Below are 18,189 nucleotides of genomic sequence, written 5' to 3'. Positions count from 1 at the left end.
CATCCACCCCACAGGCTCTGAAGGAAGCAGCACAGGGATTGCCATGCCCATAGGCACGTTGGTCACTTAGTCCCTTACTGCATTTAGTGATTTATTTATTTGATGTAGAAGCCTTTGCATGCTTCCCCCACCCCTCATCTCCTTTCACCATCTGTCCGTTCGTTTGGAAATCTGTTCCAGCTGACCTCGAGCTGACCAGCGCTTCCCTCTTCCCTCCATCCTGCCATGGGCTCCTCCAGACGTCCCCAGCTCAGCTCAGGGGCTTTTAGCTGACTATGCAAATGTCGCCCAGCCAGCTGGTGTCTGCCTCCCAGAAACACATGTTCAAAAGCCCCCTGGACGGCCAGGGGGGAGGAGGGGGCAAGTCCCTGTGCCTCGGCCTGGGGGCTGCGCAGAGAAAGTTACTTAGCCAGGAATTATTCAACAAACAGATGGGAGGAGGGAAAGAAGTCTGGGGAACAGAGAAAATAAGAGCGCAGTGCATCTGCATGAGCATGTGTAGGTGTGGGTATGTGGGGGTCCCAGGCGAGTGTGTGGGAAGTGCAAATGAAATCACTGTGTGAGGATGCGTAGTGGTGGACGGGGTGTGTGAGGGAGATGTACAGATCAGGGGAGGATGTTGCTGATAGTTTCATGGCCTACTCCTCCTAATGACATCTTCTGCAGCATGCAAAAGGAGCTCTAATAGCACAGCTGTCAGAGGACCAAACAGCAGGCCCACAGAAACAGCCCCCCAGGAGAGTTACTAAAGCGAGGCAAGGCCAGTGAGGCTCATTTAAACTCTTCTTCAAGAGGTGTCTCTTCTCTCCATCACCTAACATGTGACCATCCACCTTAGCTCTCTAGGTCTCCATGGAGGAAGAGGGTGGAGATGCTGAAACTGGAGCTGAGGATTTGGGGAGGGATTTGGGACTGAACCAAGGAGGGAAGTGAGCAGAGGAGCATTGCCACAGCACCCTGCCAGGGCTGATAACCACTGTAGAACATACGTACCCAGCCAGAAAGCCACTCATCTGCAGCAGTCCAACTCACTTGGGTATCTTTGCAGGACACAGGCTGTGACAAGGAAGGTGCTGGCAAGGAACAGGATTAACGTGATGATGCCTGCTAGGTCTTTGCCATGCATAAGGTGAGAGGATGGCTTGGAGAGAAAAGGACAGAGCATCCACAGTGCCTCTTATAGACCTCCTCAGCCAATTGTGGACCTCCTCAGCAGCTCTGTTGCTGTACCCAAAGGCTAATGCATCCTCAGTTTCTCAGGCAGGAAGGAAAGGTTTGGTGTCTGCATGTAATTATACATGCCTTGGACACTCTCCACAAAGTAGAGAAACTCCTTTTCTTTACCTCTTTCAGATGTTGTCCCTCATCTGACTTCAGGTGTCTGGGTATTTACTGGTAACATTTGAGCAGGGGGATGTCAATTCAGGTATCACTGCCTTCTCTAGGCTAAAGGAAAATCAGGATATTGGCTCTTCAGTTTAACAAGATTCTTCCTTGTAATAGCAATTAAAACTAGAAGAAGCCAAGGTACCTTTCCCCAACCTAAATTTCTCCTGTCACAACTGCAGCTATGGCCCTCTGACAAGGACCCCTTGGGCTCCCTGGGAGAAGGCAGGATGGCAGCTCCAGATGTAGCTGACAGATGATGCTCTTCCTGGCCATAGGCAAGAACTGTGAAATGGTGAGCTGCCAGGAGGAGCCTAAGGAAGAAATGCAGAGCGTGTGTGCAAGGGAAACCAGGAGGTTACAGCATCAATACAGAGTAAAGGGGAGCTGCTGGACTTTGGAGCTGTCTCCTTTGTATCCTCACCACAGGTGACAATGTCCCTGAGTCAAGCCTAATGGTAGAAAAAATGTACGTGTGAAAGAAACCCAAGCAGTGCCACATGCTCCTTTCCACTGAGATTAACAGGACACCAATTAAGGTAAACAGGGTTGAGTTTGTTCCTCAAAATGTACTTGGAATTCTGGAGTAAAGTGACCCACTGTTCAAGGATGGATTGGACTGTTCCTGCTCGCATCCATGTCCATCGCATCTGGATTTAGAGTGGCTCCCAAGATGTCACTGGGTTTTAGAAAAACCAAAGTGGAATACGTGAATGGATACTGCCATTCCTTAGGTGTGTGTTTGATGGGTTTGGCATAAGAAATAAAAGTGGTGTTGGTTTGTTTTGGTTTTTTTACTGAAAAAGAAATTTGGGTTATTTTTGCACTATGGCAAGGCTCAACAGAGTCAAAGCTAGGGGAAATCACAGGGTAGGTCAGCAGACTATATGAGCATGGAACCAGATCTTCTTGTTTCACACGTGCTAGATGCAGTTATAGGTCTTGATGATACAGAGATTGTCAGGGAGGTACCTGACAGGCTTAGCTCCTTCAGGAGCTTGGGCTACGGGGAACAAGGCAGCCCTGCATCGGCTGGTGCAGTCTTCAGAGCAGAGACTTGTGAGTGGATGCTTTGGGCACTATAAGACCAGCTGAATGTCCCTGGACAGTCTGAGGCCCGGAGAGAAGGACTTCATCCCCAACCTGCTGTAGCCTCTCTGGAGCCTTTGACCCAACCTCCATGGCAAACACAGCAGAAACATGCCATGACAAGTTGTCAGGAGCACAAGATAAACAGACTGTACTGGGTTAGTCCAAAGGGCCAGCCAACCCACCATCCTGCCTCTAACGGGCAGACTGGGGGCAGTACTGGAATAGGGCAAGCACCAGTGTAGGGCTTTAATGTGAAAGAGAGACTGTATCCCACTTCTTCCAGGGCCAAACAAGCATCACCTAAGCACTGCATGAAGCTAAAAAGAGCAGAAGTTACCTGCACCCACTGTACACCCATTTTCCTCACAGTCTTTGATAGGATCTTTGTGCCTTGTACTGCCGTTTTCTCCTGAGCATCTCTCAGCAACATTTTTGTTGCTACATGTTTTTTTCCTGGTAACTCCGATATCCTGAGATCAGAAGTCACCCACCAAATAGGGCAAGAAGGAAACTATACAGCTGCATCTACACTAGTGGATTTACCAGGGCATGGGCTCTAGCACTGGCAGTCTTTGAACACGGGCAGGCTCCTGGCAGGGTGCTGGTCCCTTCCCAGGCACTGCCCGGCTGTTATTTGTGGGGGGAGCACAGGCAACACACTGTTCCTTCCCCATAAGCAGAACAGAGGATGCCTCATTGTGCTGTGGGAGAAGAGGTTTGGGACGTTTTGGCATGAGCCATGCCATACAGCTTGAGTTTGCTTGAATACACTTGTATAGGCATGACAGCAGAAGCCCATCGAAGGATACCAAAGGGAGCTCGTTTTAAAGACAAACTAAGAAACTGCCAACCCATGGAGTGCCCTCCAATGCTCAGTGCTTAGCCAGACCCACCGAGCAAGAGCCAGCACCTGGGCCCATAAATCCTCAGCCTAACCATAAAACCAGAACTTGAGCATCCAGTTTAACACGGACCCAGGGAGTCGTTCTCCCTTTCTGGCTGCCAGCGTGCAGTACTGGCTCAGCCTCACAAGCAGTCCTGAGCTGCTGTGCGAGGCGGCTGGCAGCCCTGCCACCACCCCAGCCCAGCCGAGCGGGGTGCAGGGTCCCCGCCAGCCTCCCCCGTCGCCGCGGGAAGGCTGCGAGGCAGAGCGGGCGAGGAGGGGGAGCAGGCTGCCTCTCATGTCTCCTCTCCCTTTGTATGTACCTCCTGGTACGATTATTAAACGCAAATTACAAAAGATGTGACCCAAACGATCTTTATTTCTTCTTTCACTGAGCGGTGCCTGCAGGGTCCTGATTCTGAATTCCGTTTCAATTACCGATGCCATTTTAACACAAAGCAGCTTCTGTCTGCAATTACCGGCACTGAAGGCGGCGCGGCGACAGCTCTGGTGGCAGAACACAAAAGCCTGGCATCTTCCGCCTGTTTAGAAACTTTCATTTGCCGTGATTAAAGGCAGAAGACGCGGGAGTTGTCTGTCTGCAGAAGTGCACTGTACGCCGCACGCGCTCCTTCGTGGTACAGTCCCTGAGAAACCAGCCCTCAGCACTCACCTCCACGAATCACTTAGAAGGACTTTAACTGATGTTCCAGCTGATATTATGCAGACAAACTGACAGAGTTAACCCCATCATGCCTTAGCTTAACAAGGAAACTCTCTGCTTTTGCTGCTGGTAAAGCCAAGCAGCCTGAAAGGCAGAGCAGAGACACCGGTACGGGCTGGGGCACACGGCGATGCAAAAGTGAGAGTTTTCCTTTTACATTGGCAACCTAAAGCACTAGTTAAGGGTTTACAAAATACAGCCTCTTCGCTTGTAGCTGAAATGCAGCCTCCTGTAAATACAAGGGAGGAAATGCTACATATATTACTGGCACAAATTAACACAGGGAGAGGTGATGAGGAATCCCAGAGCCAAATGGAACTGGTAACAGGGGACACACATCTGCTGGAGTTGGCAATTACCTAAGACAAGAGGGGTTGACACCTGAAATCCATGGGGCATGGACCCAGCTTTGCATCTTGTTGCAAAACCAGGAGCTCCACCCGTGCAGCATCCTCTGGTTCTCAAGCAAAATTCAGAGTGACTGCAGTTTTGACAGCTAAAGTCAAACACAATGGAATTCAAAGAGTACATTTCCGTGTAGCGGCTGCACATCGCTCCCTGTGGCTGTATCTGAGAGCCCCTGCTCTGCCTTGAGCTGGGGCACTGCCTGTGTGCTGACCCACCGACAGCCACACACATGCCCCCACAGCCAGGGAGGTGGACACCACCTCTCTTTTGCCCCATCATCCAGGTCAGTTTTTGCTGCTGCTTCTTCAGTATACGTGGGCTGTGCTTCTTTGTCCTTCAGCCTCCTCCACAAGCTCACCTTGCTTGTGCATGAGCCTCAAGCTTATTCTCAGCCTCCAGACCCCTTCCTTCCTTTCTGTACAGCCTCCACCAACGACACCTGCTTTGTCCCCCCTCGGTCCCTTTTCCCACACCATCCATACTGTACAAACCATTTTCCATGTGCTCTTTAATGCCGCTGCTCTCAATGGAGTTTCTGCAGACCCAGGAAGAAGCTGATCACAGGTGCTACTGGCTGGTGAGAAGTTTTGTTCACATTTATTTTTGTTACCCAGTTTGCTCTTTTTCCCCTTGCCTGTTCCTTCACACGTGGGTTATTTTTCTCAGGTGGTGGTTTATTTCTCACTCCTGTACGTTTGTTCGAACACAAGTGCACAGCACCAAGCCCACGCGAGTGCCGCAGTGACACGAGCAACACGAGAGCGCAGCCGGGGCAGCCCTGGCAAGGCCAAGCCCACGCGGCAGGCAGAGATGCTGTATCCCAGGGAAGGCCATGCTGCGGCTCAGCAGCACGGGGTAGAGGGCTGACGTGCCTCGGCTGGGTTGGCACGGTTACAGGGAGCACCGGCCATGGGGGCTCTGGGTCTCAGAGGTGACGTGGTGCCCAGCCAGAGCTGCCAACCCAGCTCTGTCCCCTTGGAACAGAGCGACCCTTGGGAAGACACCGTCATCCTTCCCCTTTAAAACCCTTCCAGAGCTTGCATGGATGGAATAAGTCTTGAGACTCTTGGCCACAAAATATGACTTAAATAGGTGGTTTGTAGGTCCGGAAGGCGGTTCACACCCGCTTGCTGCACAACCCCCATCTTCCATCCAGCAAGTCCCTGGGGTCCCCCGGGCTGCACAGCCCCACTGGGGAGTGAAACGGGGACATTAAATGCCACAACCCCAAATGACAGCGCTGGAAAGGTCTCTGCCCCAGCAGTGGCTGGTGTCCAGACTCCCACTGGTTTTCCCCATCCCACTCTGTGGTGGGGCAGCACGTTTCGCGTGAGCCTGTCCAAGCCGCCATCCCCGGGAGCCGGCAGAGTGTGATGAGGGGGCAATTTACAGCTGTGGTTATTGAGTGGTGTGTGAGCCGTTTGTCACGCTGAGCCCTGGCACCTTGTTCTACCTGTGTTGTGCGTGTTTTATTGGTGTTGAGCAGAGGGAGGCCGGAGCAGAGGGGAGTCTGGGAGGAAAGGCACTCAAGTGAAAAATGAACCAAGCCAAACAGGATTGAGAAAGAGAGAGAGAGAGACATGCAGAGAAAGGGGGTGAAGGGGCCAGATTATAAAACACAAGACAAATGTCCCCACTGGCAGCAGGGTTAGGGAAAGAGGGAGAGGGAAGAAATGGGGGGGGGGGGGGGAGTGCAGGGGAGGAAAAAGAAAGGGAGAATAAAGACACTGCCTTGTGGCCAGCCCTATCCTAGTGGGATCAGGAATGCACATGTAGTCAGAAAAATAATTCTCAGTTTAACAAAGCAAGAAGAGGGGGGCGGGAGTGGAGGAAAGCTACAGATCCAAATGGAAAGTGCCCCAGGGTGTCCAATCTGCTGGGTTTAAAAAAAAAAAATCATTTTGCCTTATCCCCCTCTTTCCCCCACCGGGGAGACAGCTCCTTCCCCGTCCCCCCAGCCACCGCCACCAAAAGGAGCGGGACCAGGGAGAGAGCGGAAGGTCTGTTTAGAATTTCACATCCCGTCCATCCTGCTCCCTCAGTGCTAAACTTTCAAGACAAAAATCATAAAACGAGGTGCTTTGTTGGTGAGGCAGATTCAGAGATCTTCCTGTTAGGAACAAGAAAGGGAAGAGAGAGACAGAGAGTGAGACAGAAAGATAGCTAGATGGAGGGCTGGCTTTGTGCTTGCAACAAGCCACTAAAGGTGCATTTTTAATTAAATTTATACAAAATGTGTCAGTTTTATCTCTATGTTTCAAACCTGACTCTTTTCTATCAAAGTAAAGTATTGATCTTCACTGCCCCGAAGCTACCTGACTGAATTAAACAGAATAAATAGAAGAAGGACTGAAAGGGCTTAGAAACAACTGCAGAGAGGCGAATGTTTAATGGCTCCGCAGTCATTTGCTGCAATTAAAAAACAAAACCGTTTAGAGGGGCTGTTAACACCTTGAAGTCTGAAAATCCTCACTTCAAAAAAGCCCCAAAACAGCTTCCAGGCAAAACATTTTAATTGCCGTAAATACTTCCAACCTCAGCCATCACTGGTGCGTGTGTGCATTGTACAGATAGACAAACAGATCCCTGAGCCCAACAGGACAGAACCCACTCAGCTGCTGAGATATAGGTATGCTCCATACGGCACAGAGACACCTCCAGCCAAGGAAAGGCATGTATCAAGTATGACCCAGATACATATCCACTTTATGTTAGCAAAAAAAACATTTATCTCGGAAGTTAAGGATGAATGTTTTAGACCCACACCATCCCCGACCATTCCAGGTCTGTTTGTCTAATGTGACGTTGCCTATACAGAATATTATTCTCCAAACTGGTCACACTCAATTGCACGTCATGCAAGTCACAGGCATCTTATAAATCTGTGCCTGACTTATGTCACAAGAAGCCGTCACAGACTTTGCGCCGCAGCTAGTCTCACTCGATTAAGAACTAAGTGTGTTGGGGCTGGGGTACCCTGTGACAAGAGCCCCTGGGACAGACAGGGCCCACAATTTCATTAAATGCTCCTGACCATCATGTTATTTAAAAAAAGAAAAAAGAAAAACAAAACAAAACAAACAACAACAAACCCCCCACATTTGCTTGGTTAATCTTAAGGCAACATGTTACCGTGTGACTTACCAAAACCTTTCTGAATAGCCTGTGCATCTCTCAGCATGGAAAAGATTTCCCATCCCTAATTTGTGGTCCTCTTCTGCTGAGCTGAGCAGAAGAGCTTGATTTTGGGGACTCTGTAGAGAGAGACATCAGCGGGCTGACGAGCTCTATCAGCTTCAGACTTCCAGAGTTTGCACTGGAAAATAGTTTGGCACATTCACAACTCACCCCTTTCCCCGGGTATTTCTGGGCCGAGGGGAGCAGGCTTATGGTAGGAAGCCATTTTTGCAGGAGATGACTCCAGTGTTCTACCTCAGCAGGGGTACTACCAGGTGGGCAGTGTGCTGTGCTGTTCCTGGGGAAGGCGTTTTGTACAGAGACTATGAAGTTTTGCTTTGTGTTTTTGAAAATCTGGAAGGAGCTCTATAGCCTGGCACCAGCTTTTGGCTGAAAATCAAAATAAACAAATACACTGGCCTTGTGCATCATTTCAGTTCGTTAGCAACGTACTGTGGCTGCGACAGTGGATGGATGCTTGGAGGGGCTGGATTCGGTTCCTAGCTGTGTCACAGTCTCACCATGGGACCCTGGAGAACTTGCATTATCAGCCCACAACTCTGGTACCTGTGTATGAAACGAAGGGCATCCAAACCCCTTCACACAGGGACAGACATGGTCTTTAGACGGGCACCATGGGTTTGAAAGCCATGGAAGTGGGTACAAGTATGTCTATGGGGCATAGAGCAATACAGAGGGGCAATACCAGAGATGGCTTTAAAAGAGCTAGCTCAGACCCCTGGAGAAGAGGAGCCACAGCACTCAGCTGGGTAAATCCAGGCTACTTCTCATCCCTCTGGGTTAGAGGGAGTTTGCTATCTGGACTACTTTTGAGTGAGCTCAGGTATAACTACAATAGCCAGATCTGTTATCGCCCATTTATTTAGCAGGTTGGTTCACCAAGCCATACAGCCACCTGTACACATAACCCAACAGGGAGCCACAAGCTTAACTCCAGTTTGGCTTTGGACCTCAAAGCACTGAGAAGGTTGCTTGGCTTGGACCAAATTCTTTGGCAATTTCCCAAGGCTCTTCTCTGGCTTTGCGGGTAGTTCTGCTGATCGGGGTAATGATCAAAGCAAGACTTCAGCCTATCACATAGACCACAAGTCCGTCTTTTTTGGCTGATTCAAAATGTCTCACAACACCAAAAACTGTGTCCTTCATCACTTCAGGGCCAAAAACAATCCTGAGAATTTTCCTTACTTGGATCTGAAGGGGAGATGGTTTTTGCTGAAGGAGCAGGGTCAGATAATAAAAGCTCTGACCAGTTATTAGTGCAACAGTTTAGGGAAATGAACCCTGTGTTTTCTCATCTTTCAAACATTTTGTTCAACATTAAGTAATGATGAAAAGATTTTCTGTGAGCAGCAGGACATTTCACATGGAAACAACAGCCTGAATGTCACCATGCACAGTTCTTGCCTGTGGTTATTACAGAATCACCTGTTTTTAAAGGATCTGCTAAGCCATGCACATGGGTTTGTATTGTGGCAGCTCCCTCACCAACACCTGAATGGCACGTTAACGTTCATCCCTGTCAGCTGAAATGCTCAAAAGCAACAGAAGCACAGGGACAGAAGCCAGCGTGGCTCTGCTTGACAGGATTTCAGAGCTACACTCTCGCTGGAGCATCAGGAAGTTCTGCCCTATACCCTTCCTGGGCCCGCAGCCTCTCAGGGGTGAAACAGCCCTACAAATCTGAGCCAGTTGCCATATTCTGTAGCAGAGGGTACATACGCATTCAGTCAACACTGCAACTTGTGCATCTGAAATGAACCGTTTGGGAACCAAAGAATATGCATTTTTAGCGCTAAGGTTGAATACTCCTGCTGCTTACAGCCAGGCTCCTGCTGCTGCACTTCAGAGCATTTTGCTTTGTTACGGACCCCTGATTAACACTTTCTAAGCATTTCAGCCCACACTCCAGTCACTTTACAGATTGCAATGAATGCAGATTTGAGTTTATGGGTTCATAAAAATGTGAATTAGCACAACAATTTTCCCCCAGCCTATTTGCACAGCCCTTCCTGGAGTGACCCGTTCCTTCAGACAACACAAATATTTCAGCTGAAGCGAACTGCCCAGCAAGGCATTTTTTAAGAGACTAGAACAAGATCTGTGGTCCCAGCAAGCAATGCCTGTGGGAGCACAAAGCAGGAGCACCACTGTGAAGCCCAGCGCTTGCATCTCTTGGCAGTATTAGAAAGTGGTGAGAAGCAAAGTCCTTTAGTCCCTGTAGGAACCACAGCGATCCCAGCAGTGCTGGCAGTGCCACCTGAACAGGCTCTGGGCCTGCCATCGCTATTGCCACCCGTGCTAAGCAAAGAAGGGCGAGCAGAGGTCCCCTGCCTGTGTCGCACTGGTGCAGCGGTGCCTCTCGCCTGCAGCACAGATATAGTCGCACAGCCCTGCAGCAGTGCACTGGGTCAGACACAGAGATCCCGAGACGAGCACCCCCATAGTGCTGCACAGCCTGTCTCCTCCACACACGTGCGCCCTAATCTCTTCCAGCCTCTACTCCGACATCCCATATCTTTGGGCTGTGGAAAACACTGTCACCCAGTAATCTGCCCCTTTTCCTGCTCTCTGCATATCACTCGTGTGATCAGTCCTATCTCTGCATGGAGGAGGGGCTGGCTGACCAAATTTCTTTAATTAAAAGAAAAAGGATCAGGTTTATTCCAGATAAGCAGGAAGGATTAAAATAGACAGAAAGAATAGACAAGGGGCAGCTGTCAGCACTCCAGCCGATCCAGCGTGATTATTAATAATGATAAGCAGGAGAAGAGGGCTAATAAAAGGATAATGAAGTAGTCCTGAAAGTGACAGGAGATGGAGCCCGATAAGAAGGCCCGTGGCCCAGGGCTGCTCTGGCCTCATCAAGGTCTGTGCAGAGCAGCCTGCAGGGGCAGACTCAGGTAGTGGGACACGAGGAGGAAAGGTTTCATCTCCCCAGAGTCTGTGGCAGAGAGATTAACAGGCTCAGGAGCTCTGGATGTCCATGTCATGCAGCATTCATGACTGAATCAACCAGGATGCTTCCCAGCTGTGGCCACGAGGAGTGCGGGTCATTCCCTCAGATAAAGCATGGACCTGGGAGGACTGGTCTCACCAGGGCAGCCAATCGTGATCCCTCATGGTGCCCCACAGCTGGGACCCTGCCTTGGCCCTCACTCAGTGCTGCAACAGTCCCAGCACAGCCTGGGACTGGGATGGCACATTGTGAAAGGGAACACAAGTGGGAGAAGCTGCTGAGGTGTGGGGACAGTTGCTGGGAGAGCACAGAAGCAGCATGGGGCATCTCTGCCCTGTCTGGCGATCACACGCTGCTCTGGTCTCTCCTGGCTCTGTCACCTCTCCAGGCCAGGAAAGTGTCCCGTATCCCAGGCAGTTGTCCAAAAATGTAGAAGGCTGTGGCTGAAGAAAATGCAGCTAGCGGAGGGTAGGCTCTGGGTGCCCTTTCCCAAGGGAAAGCTCACGTGCAGGCAAAGATCACTGCAGCCTGGAAACAACACAGGGCACCCACCTGTACGAACTGGCTACAGCTCCTGGCCGTGGTGCGGGTCGGTCGAGGGGAAATAAGATGTGGAAAGTTATCTCCCATTAAAGAGAGAATGAAATCCCACCTAACAGCAAATATAACCTGTGTCCTATCTGTCGAAGAGAGAATCAAATCATCTGTAGAGATGCAGTGGGAAAGAAGGCAGAGGGAGACTGAGGAGTCAGAGCCTCACAGCAAGCCACAGAACAAGTCAGGTGGCTGAAGAGAGGACTTGGTCAAGGGATGTTGTGGGGGGAATTAAGGCTGCTTGGGACAAACTGGATCAGTTTCCATTCAAATTGGTCTCTTTTCTATCCAAACATCCCCTTCTCCCTCCCAAGTCTAAAGCATGTCTCTTTCTTCAGAGGGAAAGACTCTGGCGGTGGGCTGTGACATCCCACCCAGGCCAGCAGGCAGGCAAGTGGGTGGCTGGGTGGGTGCTCAGCCGGAGTGGCCCCGCAGCCCCCACGCTCAGACACAGGCAGGCGGTGAGCAAGGCCCTAGAGAGGAGCAAGTATACGGGCTCTGGCTCACGCTGCCTGGCACTGCGCTCCCGCCACTCTGGGTCACCGCAGCAGATGCTGGGAGCATATGCCATGAATTAATTCCACTTTCCCTGAGACGCTCCGGCAAAAGGAACAGTGGTGCCTTTCCAACTTATTAACATAGGAGCTCCCCCCCACCTCCCATCACTTTGTCACACTTAATAAAACAGCCAGCCAGAGTCCCTTTAAGAGGCTCCTGGCTGGCAGGCAGGCTCTTTATTGGAAAGTTGCTGGGTCTGGCTTTTTTTTCAGCTTTTATTTTCTACATTTTTTCCCAGCACTGTGTATGCTGTCTCTGTCCCAATATCCCCCCCCACCCCCAACAAACTGTACTCTAGTAAAACATCTCCACCAAGAAAGCCTATAAATATTGTATCTGTTACTATAAGCAAAAGCAAAAATTCCTAAAACTGATAGGATGGAGAATTCATTTTTCCTTCGTGCACTTCTTTTACTTTGTCTGTGATGAGGCTCACCATTTGCCTGGAGTAGCCTATTGAGCCCTGAGCCCACAAGAGGCTATCTGCAGGTCGCTATTTACACTCATCCAGAATCACAGGAATTCCCTGGTTAGACACCCCAAATTAACTCACTGACAACACACACTTCAGCAGGTTTGCAGGTCTCCCTCAACAATGTTTGAAAAGAGCAGAACAAAGAGCAAGAACACAAGACTCTCTACATTGAAATGCCATCTTCAAACTGAAGATGGGAAACGCCATGTTTCAATCAGGCACTTGAGGTTCCTCGTTTCTAACCCTGATTCTGCCACAGATTTGCTGTGTGGCCCCAGGCACACCACTGCACCTTGCTTTACTCCTCTGTGACACAAGTCTGTGGAGATCGACAAGGGATCACTGCTCTATTCCTTGGCTAGGCACATCCCAGAGGGCTGATCTGAGTACCCAGGAGTCGGGTGCTGTGTTCTGAGAACTGCTCTCACTTCTCACCTCACCTCATGATCACCCAGAGCTACACCTTTGCAGGCTACAAGAAAAAATTTGCACCTGCCATTTCTTGCTTTGCACTCTCTTTCCACTGGACTTTTCAGAAATGCAGGTTCCTGAGGCAGCTTTGTCACAGCCAATACACACTGGTGCAGCACCACGAGCCAAGAGCTGGCCTGGGCACGCCAAAGCACCTCATAGTTTCTTTTTAGCAAGGAGAGTAACAGGAGCAGGTTCTCCTCTGACAGCACCAGGACCTGAGAGAGGAGAAGCACAGGTCTCAGTCCCCTTCCCAGCACTGCAACCGAAACATGACGGAGGAAGGAAGGCGGGTGGGAACAGCTTGCTGGAGGAAGGCCAGGAGCCAGCCGCTCACTTCCCCTCCTCCAGCTGGGGATGGAATTGAAAAGACATAGAAACAAGTCTCAGTCTATTAAGTTTATTGAAGGAAATTAAAGAGACAACTTGATCACAGTGCACGTAAATACTGAAGTAAGGAGAAAATACCTGTCAGCATGGCTTAACTGGGAAGGTGAAAGCATAAGTAGGCTCAGGGAACAGAAGATAAAACTCAAAAACTGACCCTAGAAATAAAACAGATTTTGAACCATAAGGGCGATTATCTATTAGAAAAACTAATGAGGGAAGACTTTCATATATACCGTCTGACTTTCTAAAAGACAGGCAAAGCTCTGCCACATCTCAATGGACTCTGCCATGGCCTGTATTATAGCAGGTCAGACTCAGTGATCAAAGCCACCTCTTCCCGCCTTAAAATAGATAAGGCTGTAATTTTTTTCAAGCTCTACTCTCAAACTCTGCCTGTGTATTTGCTGGGCTCCCAAGGTCCCAGAGTGGGCACCAGCCTGGCCCACACACAGAGCATCCCACTCCAGAGCATCCCTGCCCAGGGCCACAAGCCAGAGCAGGGTGGCCAACAGCCCCAAGCACACTCCTCTGGGAGATTTTATGCAGCTTTAGAGCAGCTCCTCCAGCATAACATGACCACAGCTCATCAGCAAAGGCCTCATTCAACTCCCACTATGCTGCTCTTGTGCTCTGTTCTCTCCTGGCTCTCCACCAGCACCTGCTCTGGCCTCAATCCTCTCCAAATTTTGTGCATGCTCTGTTCCCAAATAATTCAACCTCCTGCCCCTACCCTGCCTCTCCCACAAACCCCGCTCTTGCTTCTGGCCCCCTTCTCCCCACACCCGACCTCAAGTGGCCCACCCCAAGCCCTCCTCCATTCCTACCTCTCACCATCTCCAGGAGGATTTCCAGGGTCCGATGTCCTTCCTGATTTTGTTTCAAGGGGTGCTTCCCTCTTCCTCTTGACTCTTGAAGGGGCCCCATGGCATCTGAGGGGCTGAGCTCCACCTCACAGCCCAGCTCCACTTCTCCTTCCTCCCTGCTGGGAGAGCAGCTAGACAGGAGTGCTCTGCCCACCCAGGATGATCAGAGGAGCTCTTGGAGGCAGAAGATGGTTCTGCGAGCCTTCCTGGAGACAGCTCAGGATTGTTGGTGCAGCACACAGCTGCTAGAGGAGCAGTACGCTTGGCATGACTCCTGCATGGAGGAGTCAGTGGCTACAGTCCTAACTACTGCTTAGTTATCCACTCCTAATGCTCCATGTGGCCAGCAATGCCGCCTCCCCAAGCCCCTAAAGAAAACGCAACACATAATATGCCACATATCACACACCATAGCGCAGCCAGAGATGCTGGATTCATAGTTCACCCACTCTTGTGCCTCAGGCCTGGGCATCATCAGCTTTTGCGATCATTGAAAACTGGTTGATTTGCAATGGGTGACTGCATGGTTTCATGAGGTGACCCAAAAGCGTGAGGCCTCCTATGCTTTGTGACACTGACTGGAGGGAGGAAGGTGGGCTCACCTCTCAGCCTTCCTTTCTCTCTCTGTTCATGTTGTTTTCCTGCCCATCTCCTCAACAAACCAGAGGCAAGCGCAGCATCATAGTAGGAAGACAGTTAATTCGCCGGTAGGGACATGGTACAAACACCCCAGTTTCAGTGGGGGTACTGGTAGTCTGTTTTGGGCCACTCCTGCAACCACCAAAGTTTGTCCTCTCATTCTCAGGGCACAGAAATTTATGTTCACTTCATGCTTCAAAAAGGCTAGAGTCTCACTGGAAGCAGATATCACTGGTGATACCAGGCAAGCAACTTATGGAAGCCGTGTGGATTAGAACCTCAGATCCAGCAGAAGGGAGAGAACCCACACTAGATGGTCCTACAGTTTGCAACTGAGAGGAGACTGCCTCTGCTTTCTGTGTGGTTTTTAAGGGATGAACTGAGAAAATCCACATCCCATCCCCTCCTCCCTTTACCATTCTCTTCCTCTCAGATTGGCTTGTTGGGTTTATCTGATTTACTAAACTACTTTATTTTGCTGAATTTAATTTTATTTTTGCCTGGAATGTAGGAAGCATTCTAAATTCTCTTCGGCCAAGAACAATAGGTGTCACAGAAAAAGAGACACCAGCTCAGCTGGGAAGTTTCTATTCATACCAAAACAGGTTTCTCTGCTCAGAGAAAGACTTTGGGATTATCCTCCATACATTGGCCTCCCAAGCTTCTGTCACCTAGTTTTCTAGTTAAAGGGGTGATGTCTCGGTTGTAAAAAGCTTAGTGTCTCCTTGAGACAGATGAACTTCCCCTTATTTTGGTGGTCTCAGATTGGAACCTGATTGCTTCTCTCTTGCTGGTAGAATTGTTTGGCCTACCACCTCTGATCTGAAATTCTGCAGAGTACTGAATTCACAGTGAGTTATCCGACCTGTCCTGCTGTCAGTACAAGAGTGGGAATGCAGTCCTCTATCAGACTGACCAAAGAAGCTACGAAAAGCAGCACAGCAACCCTTCATCCCAGCACGTGCACTGCCCCCCAGAAGTATATAGCAAGATTCTTCAGCAGGACAAGGCTTTGAAGGACGTTGGTTTAGAAGTAATGTTACTGTTTCCTCCAAATAATGACCACGGTTCTACGGGGGCAGGGCACTAACAGCTAAATGGATTTTCCTTTAGATGACAATAGGAGTGGGTTACTTGGTTCCAAGGAGACGCTCACCAGGGAGTTACCTTGTTTCAGGGCAGCAGGCTCCATTCACATGCATGGAATAAACAGTATTTTCTTTGCAAACTACCTATTGCCTGAAGCTAGCTCCGTTGAGGCTGTGATCCCATCTGACTGCAAAAGCTAAGCGGAGTTAGGCCTGGTCGGAACTTAGCTGGGACACCTCAAGGGAAAAAAGAGGTGCTGTAAGAAGTGGAGTTGGCAGTTTAATAGGTGAGGCTGCTTCCTCTGAGTCAATACAGAGGTAATATTCCAGAAGAGAGGTTAAAGCAGCAGGGGATGGCTGGAGGCTGCTGGATGAAATGTAAAAGGGGTATCCTGAAAACTTGTGGCATCTGTTGTGAGGAAGATGGTAACCTTGATGTCCTAGGCAAACAAATCCTATTGGCCTAAGCTTCTCTGATAGCCATTAGTGAAAACCACACCCCATCGTAAGATGGTCCACCGGAGAGAGGCTGCATTTCCTAGAGGAAAGACAGACTGCTGCAGTTATCTGTAAAGGTGCTAGTGAGGTGGAAGTGACTGTTCATAAGTAAATATTTTATTGTGTTTAGAATTCTAAATCTCTTTTGAGAACAAAGATTTTTATTACAAAATACTCAAAACTTTGCCCAAGCCAGTTTTCCTATGAAGCAAGGTCCTATTTATTTTCATGTCTGAAATAAATTCTCAAATACAAACAAGTGAATAGAAAATTAAAGTGCTAAACTATTTACAGGGGATGCATGTATGAGATGTCTGGTGTACCAGTGCTCTAGGGCACACTGAGGTGGTCCTCTCTCTCAGACTGTCCCAGGTCCCACTCAGTCACTAGTTCTGAGGACACCTCTGTGAAGAGATGGTCCCAATCCCAGCTGACATCATCCTACCAAGAGGAAAAAGACAAACATGCTGAAATGTTACTGGTGACACCCGAAGTTCTCTGAATGATGCTAAAATTCAAGATAAGCAGCAAAGAGAGAAACTAAATGGCAACTGCCCCTGCCAGGGAAGTCCCAGATTCAGTTGGCTAGAACAGGAATCCTAGCCAGAATGAAATGTGAATCCTTGCTACAATTTAAAGAACTGGACAGAATTATTCGTGTTCCAAAATTCTGTAAAGGACAGATTTTTTAATACTTGTTAATCTTAGATACTCCGCACCAGGGCGTAAAAAGAAGCCATAAAAATCTTCAACCCTTCTGCACTTCTGCTGTGCATCTGCAACTCTGAGCTGCAGAAATGCTTTGTTGCAAGTCCTGAGCTCCTGCTCCCCCCCCCCCCCCCCAGTTGTATTGAGGTTGGTCTGTCCTGCTCTAACACATCCCTCTGCCCAAACCCCAAATGTTTTTCCCTTTGTCCCTCTGTACCGCCCTGCAGAATTACCTGGAGCTCATGGTGGCTACCAAAAGACAATACACAGAGCACTGTTTCTGCAGGGATCTCTGACAGTACCAGGTCCTTCACATTTTCCTTACTAGCTCTTTCATACTGAAAGGGCCAACCATAGCGATTGAGAAAGCCCTATATATCTTTAAAATAATCTGCTGGGGACCTCCATCCTCTTGGAGGTGCTCCTCTTCACAGGCTCCTCCTCATCTCACTCCTCCACCCCACCGACAAAGGCTTACTATCCAAGTACAGTCTGAGACACATAAGAAGCTTTTATCTTCTTGGTGTTCACACAAAAGAAAGACTCACCTCTCGTAGTTCGTGCTCTGGAGCCAAAACTTTGGTGAGAAGCTTTAGGTCAACCTCTCCATCCTATGAACACACATAGTCACAGTCTTACAGGTGGTGAGAAAGTGGACATCATCATTTCACCAGGTAAGTCTTGCTAGAGATAGGTACAACATTTGCCTCACAAGGGACATATACTTTGCCCAGGACAACAGCAGGAGCCTCATCTGAGCAGCAGATACCATACCCATGCTATTTACAGACACAAACAAGCATGAAAGCCACACTGCAGAGAGGAACAGACTTGAAAGCAGACTGGGAAGTTGTTTGGATGATAGGGCTGTGTAGTTTATGCGGCTGAATATCACTGTGGAGGATGATGGGAGCCTCAAAGGAGAGGGAGTCACATAAGTCACACCATAGCAACATCCACTTACCAGAGTCTGAAAGGCAGAGTACTTCATAAGATCTTTGTCCAGGTCATGGTAGGTCAGCACTCGGTTCACCTGCACACTGCAACCAGAAAGGGTCAAAGAACAAACCTGGGTAAGTGGGAAAGCACATCTGAGGAGAAGGGTGGCATGAGCAGGAATCTGGTGACACCCATCTCAAGTGCCCACACCACCCATGTGGACTCTCGAGATGGGTATCCCCAGACAGAAGCAAATCTCATTCAGTAAATGAACAGTCATCGACAAATCTGCATGCCAGGTTGTACACATGCATAAAAA

At 49.4% G+C, this 18,189-nt stretch overlaps 1 protein-coding gene across 2 annotated transcripts in view; it reads right to left on the bottom strand.

The window, feature by feature from the left end:
- Nucleotides 1–16,350: 16,350 nt before the first annotated feature.
- Nucleotides 16,351–18,189, bottom strand: part of IFT43 (intraflagellar transport 43) — a 45,958-nt gene continuing 44,119 nt past the window's right edge. For both annotated transcript variants that reach the window (XM_082485897.1, XM_082485896.1), the window contains exons 7-9: nucleotides 17,896–17,971; nucleotides 17,480–17,542; nucleotides 16,351–16,664 (exon numbers count right to left, since the gene is read on the bottom strand). In XM_082485897.1, the coding sequence (XP_082342023.1) occupies nucleotides 16,554–16,664; nucleotides 17,480–17,542; nucleotides 17,896–17,971 (250 nt within the window). In that variant the 3' untranslated portion in view covers nucleotides 16,351–16,553. The remainder of the gene's footprint in view (nucleotides 16,665–17,479; nucleotides 17,543–17,895; nucleotides 17,972–18,189) is intronic.

This window comes from Vanellus vanellus (genome assembly GCF_965231255.1).
Source record: "Vanellus vanellus genome assembly, chromosome: 6".
Lineage (NCBI taxonomy): Eukaryota > Metazoa > Chordata > Aves > Charadriiformes > Charadriidae > Vanellus > Vanellus vanellus.
This window is presented reverse-complemented; position numbering and strand designations above follow the sequence as displayed.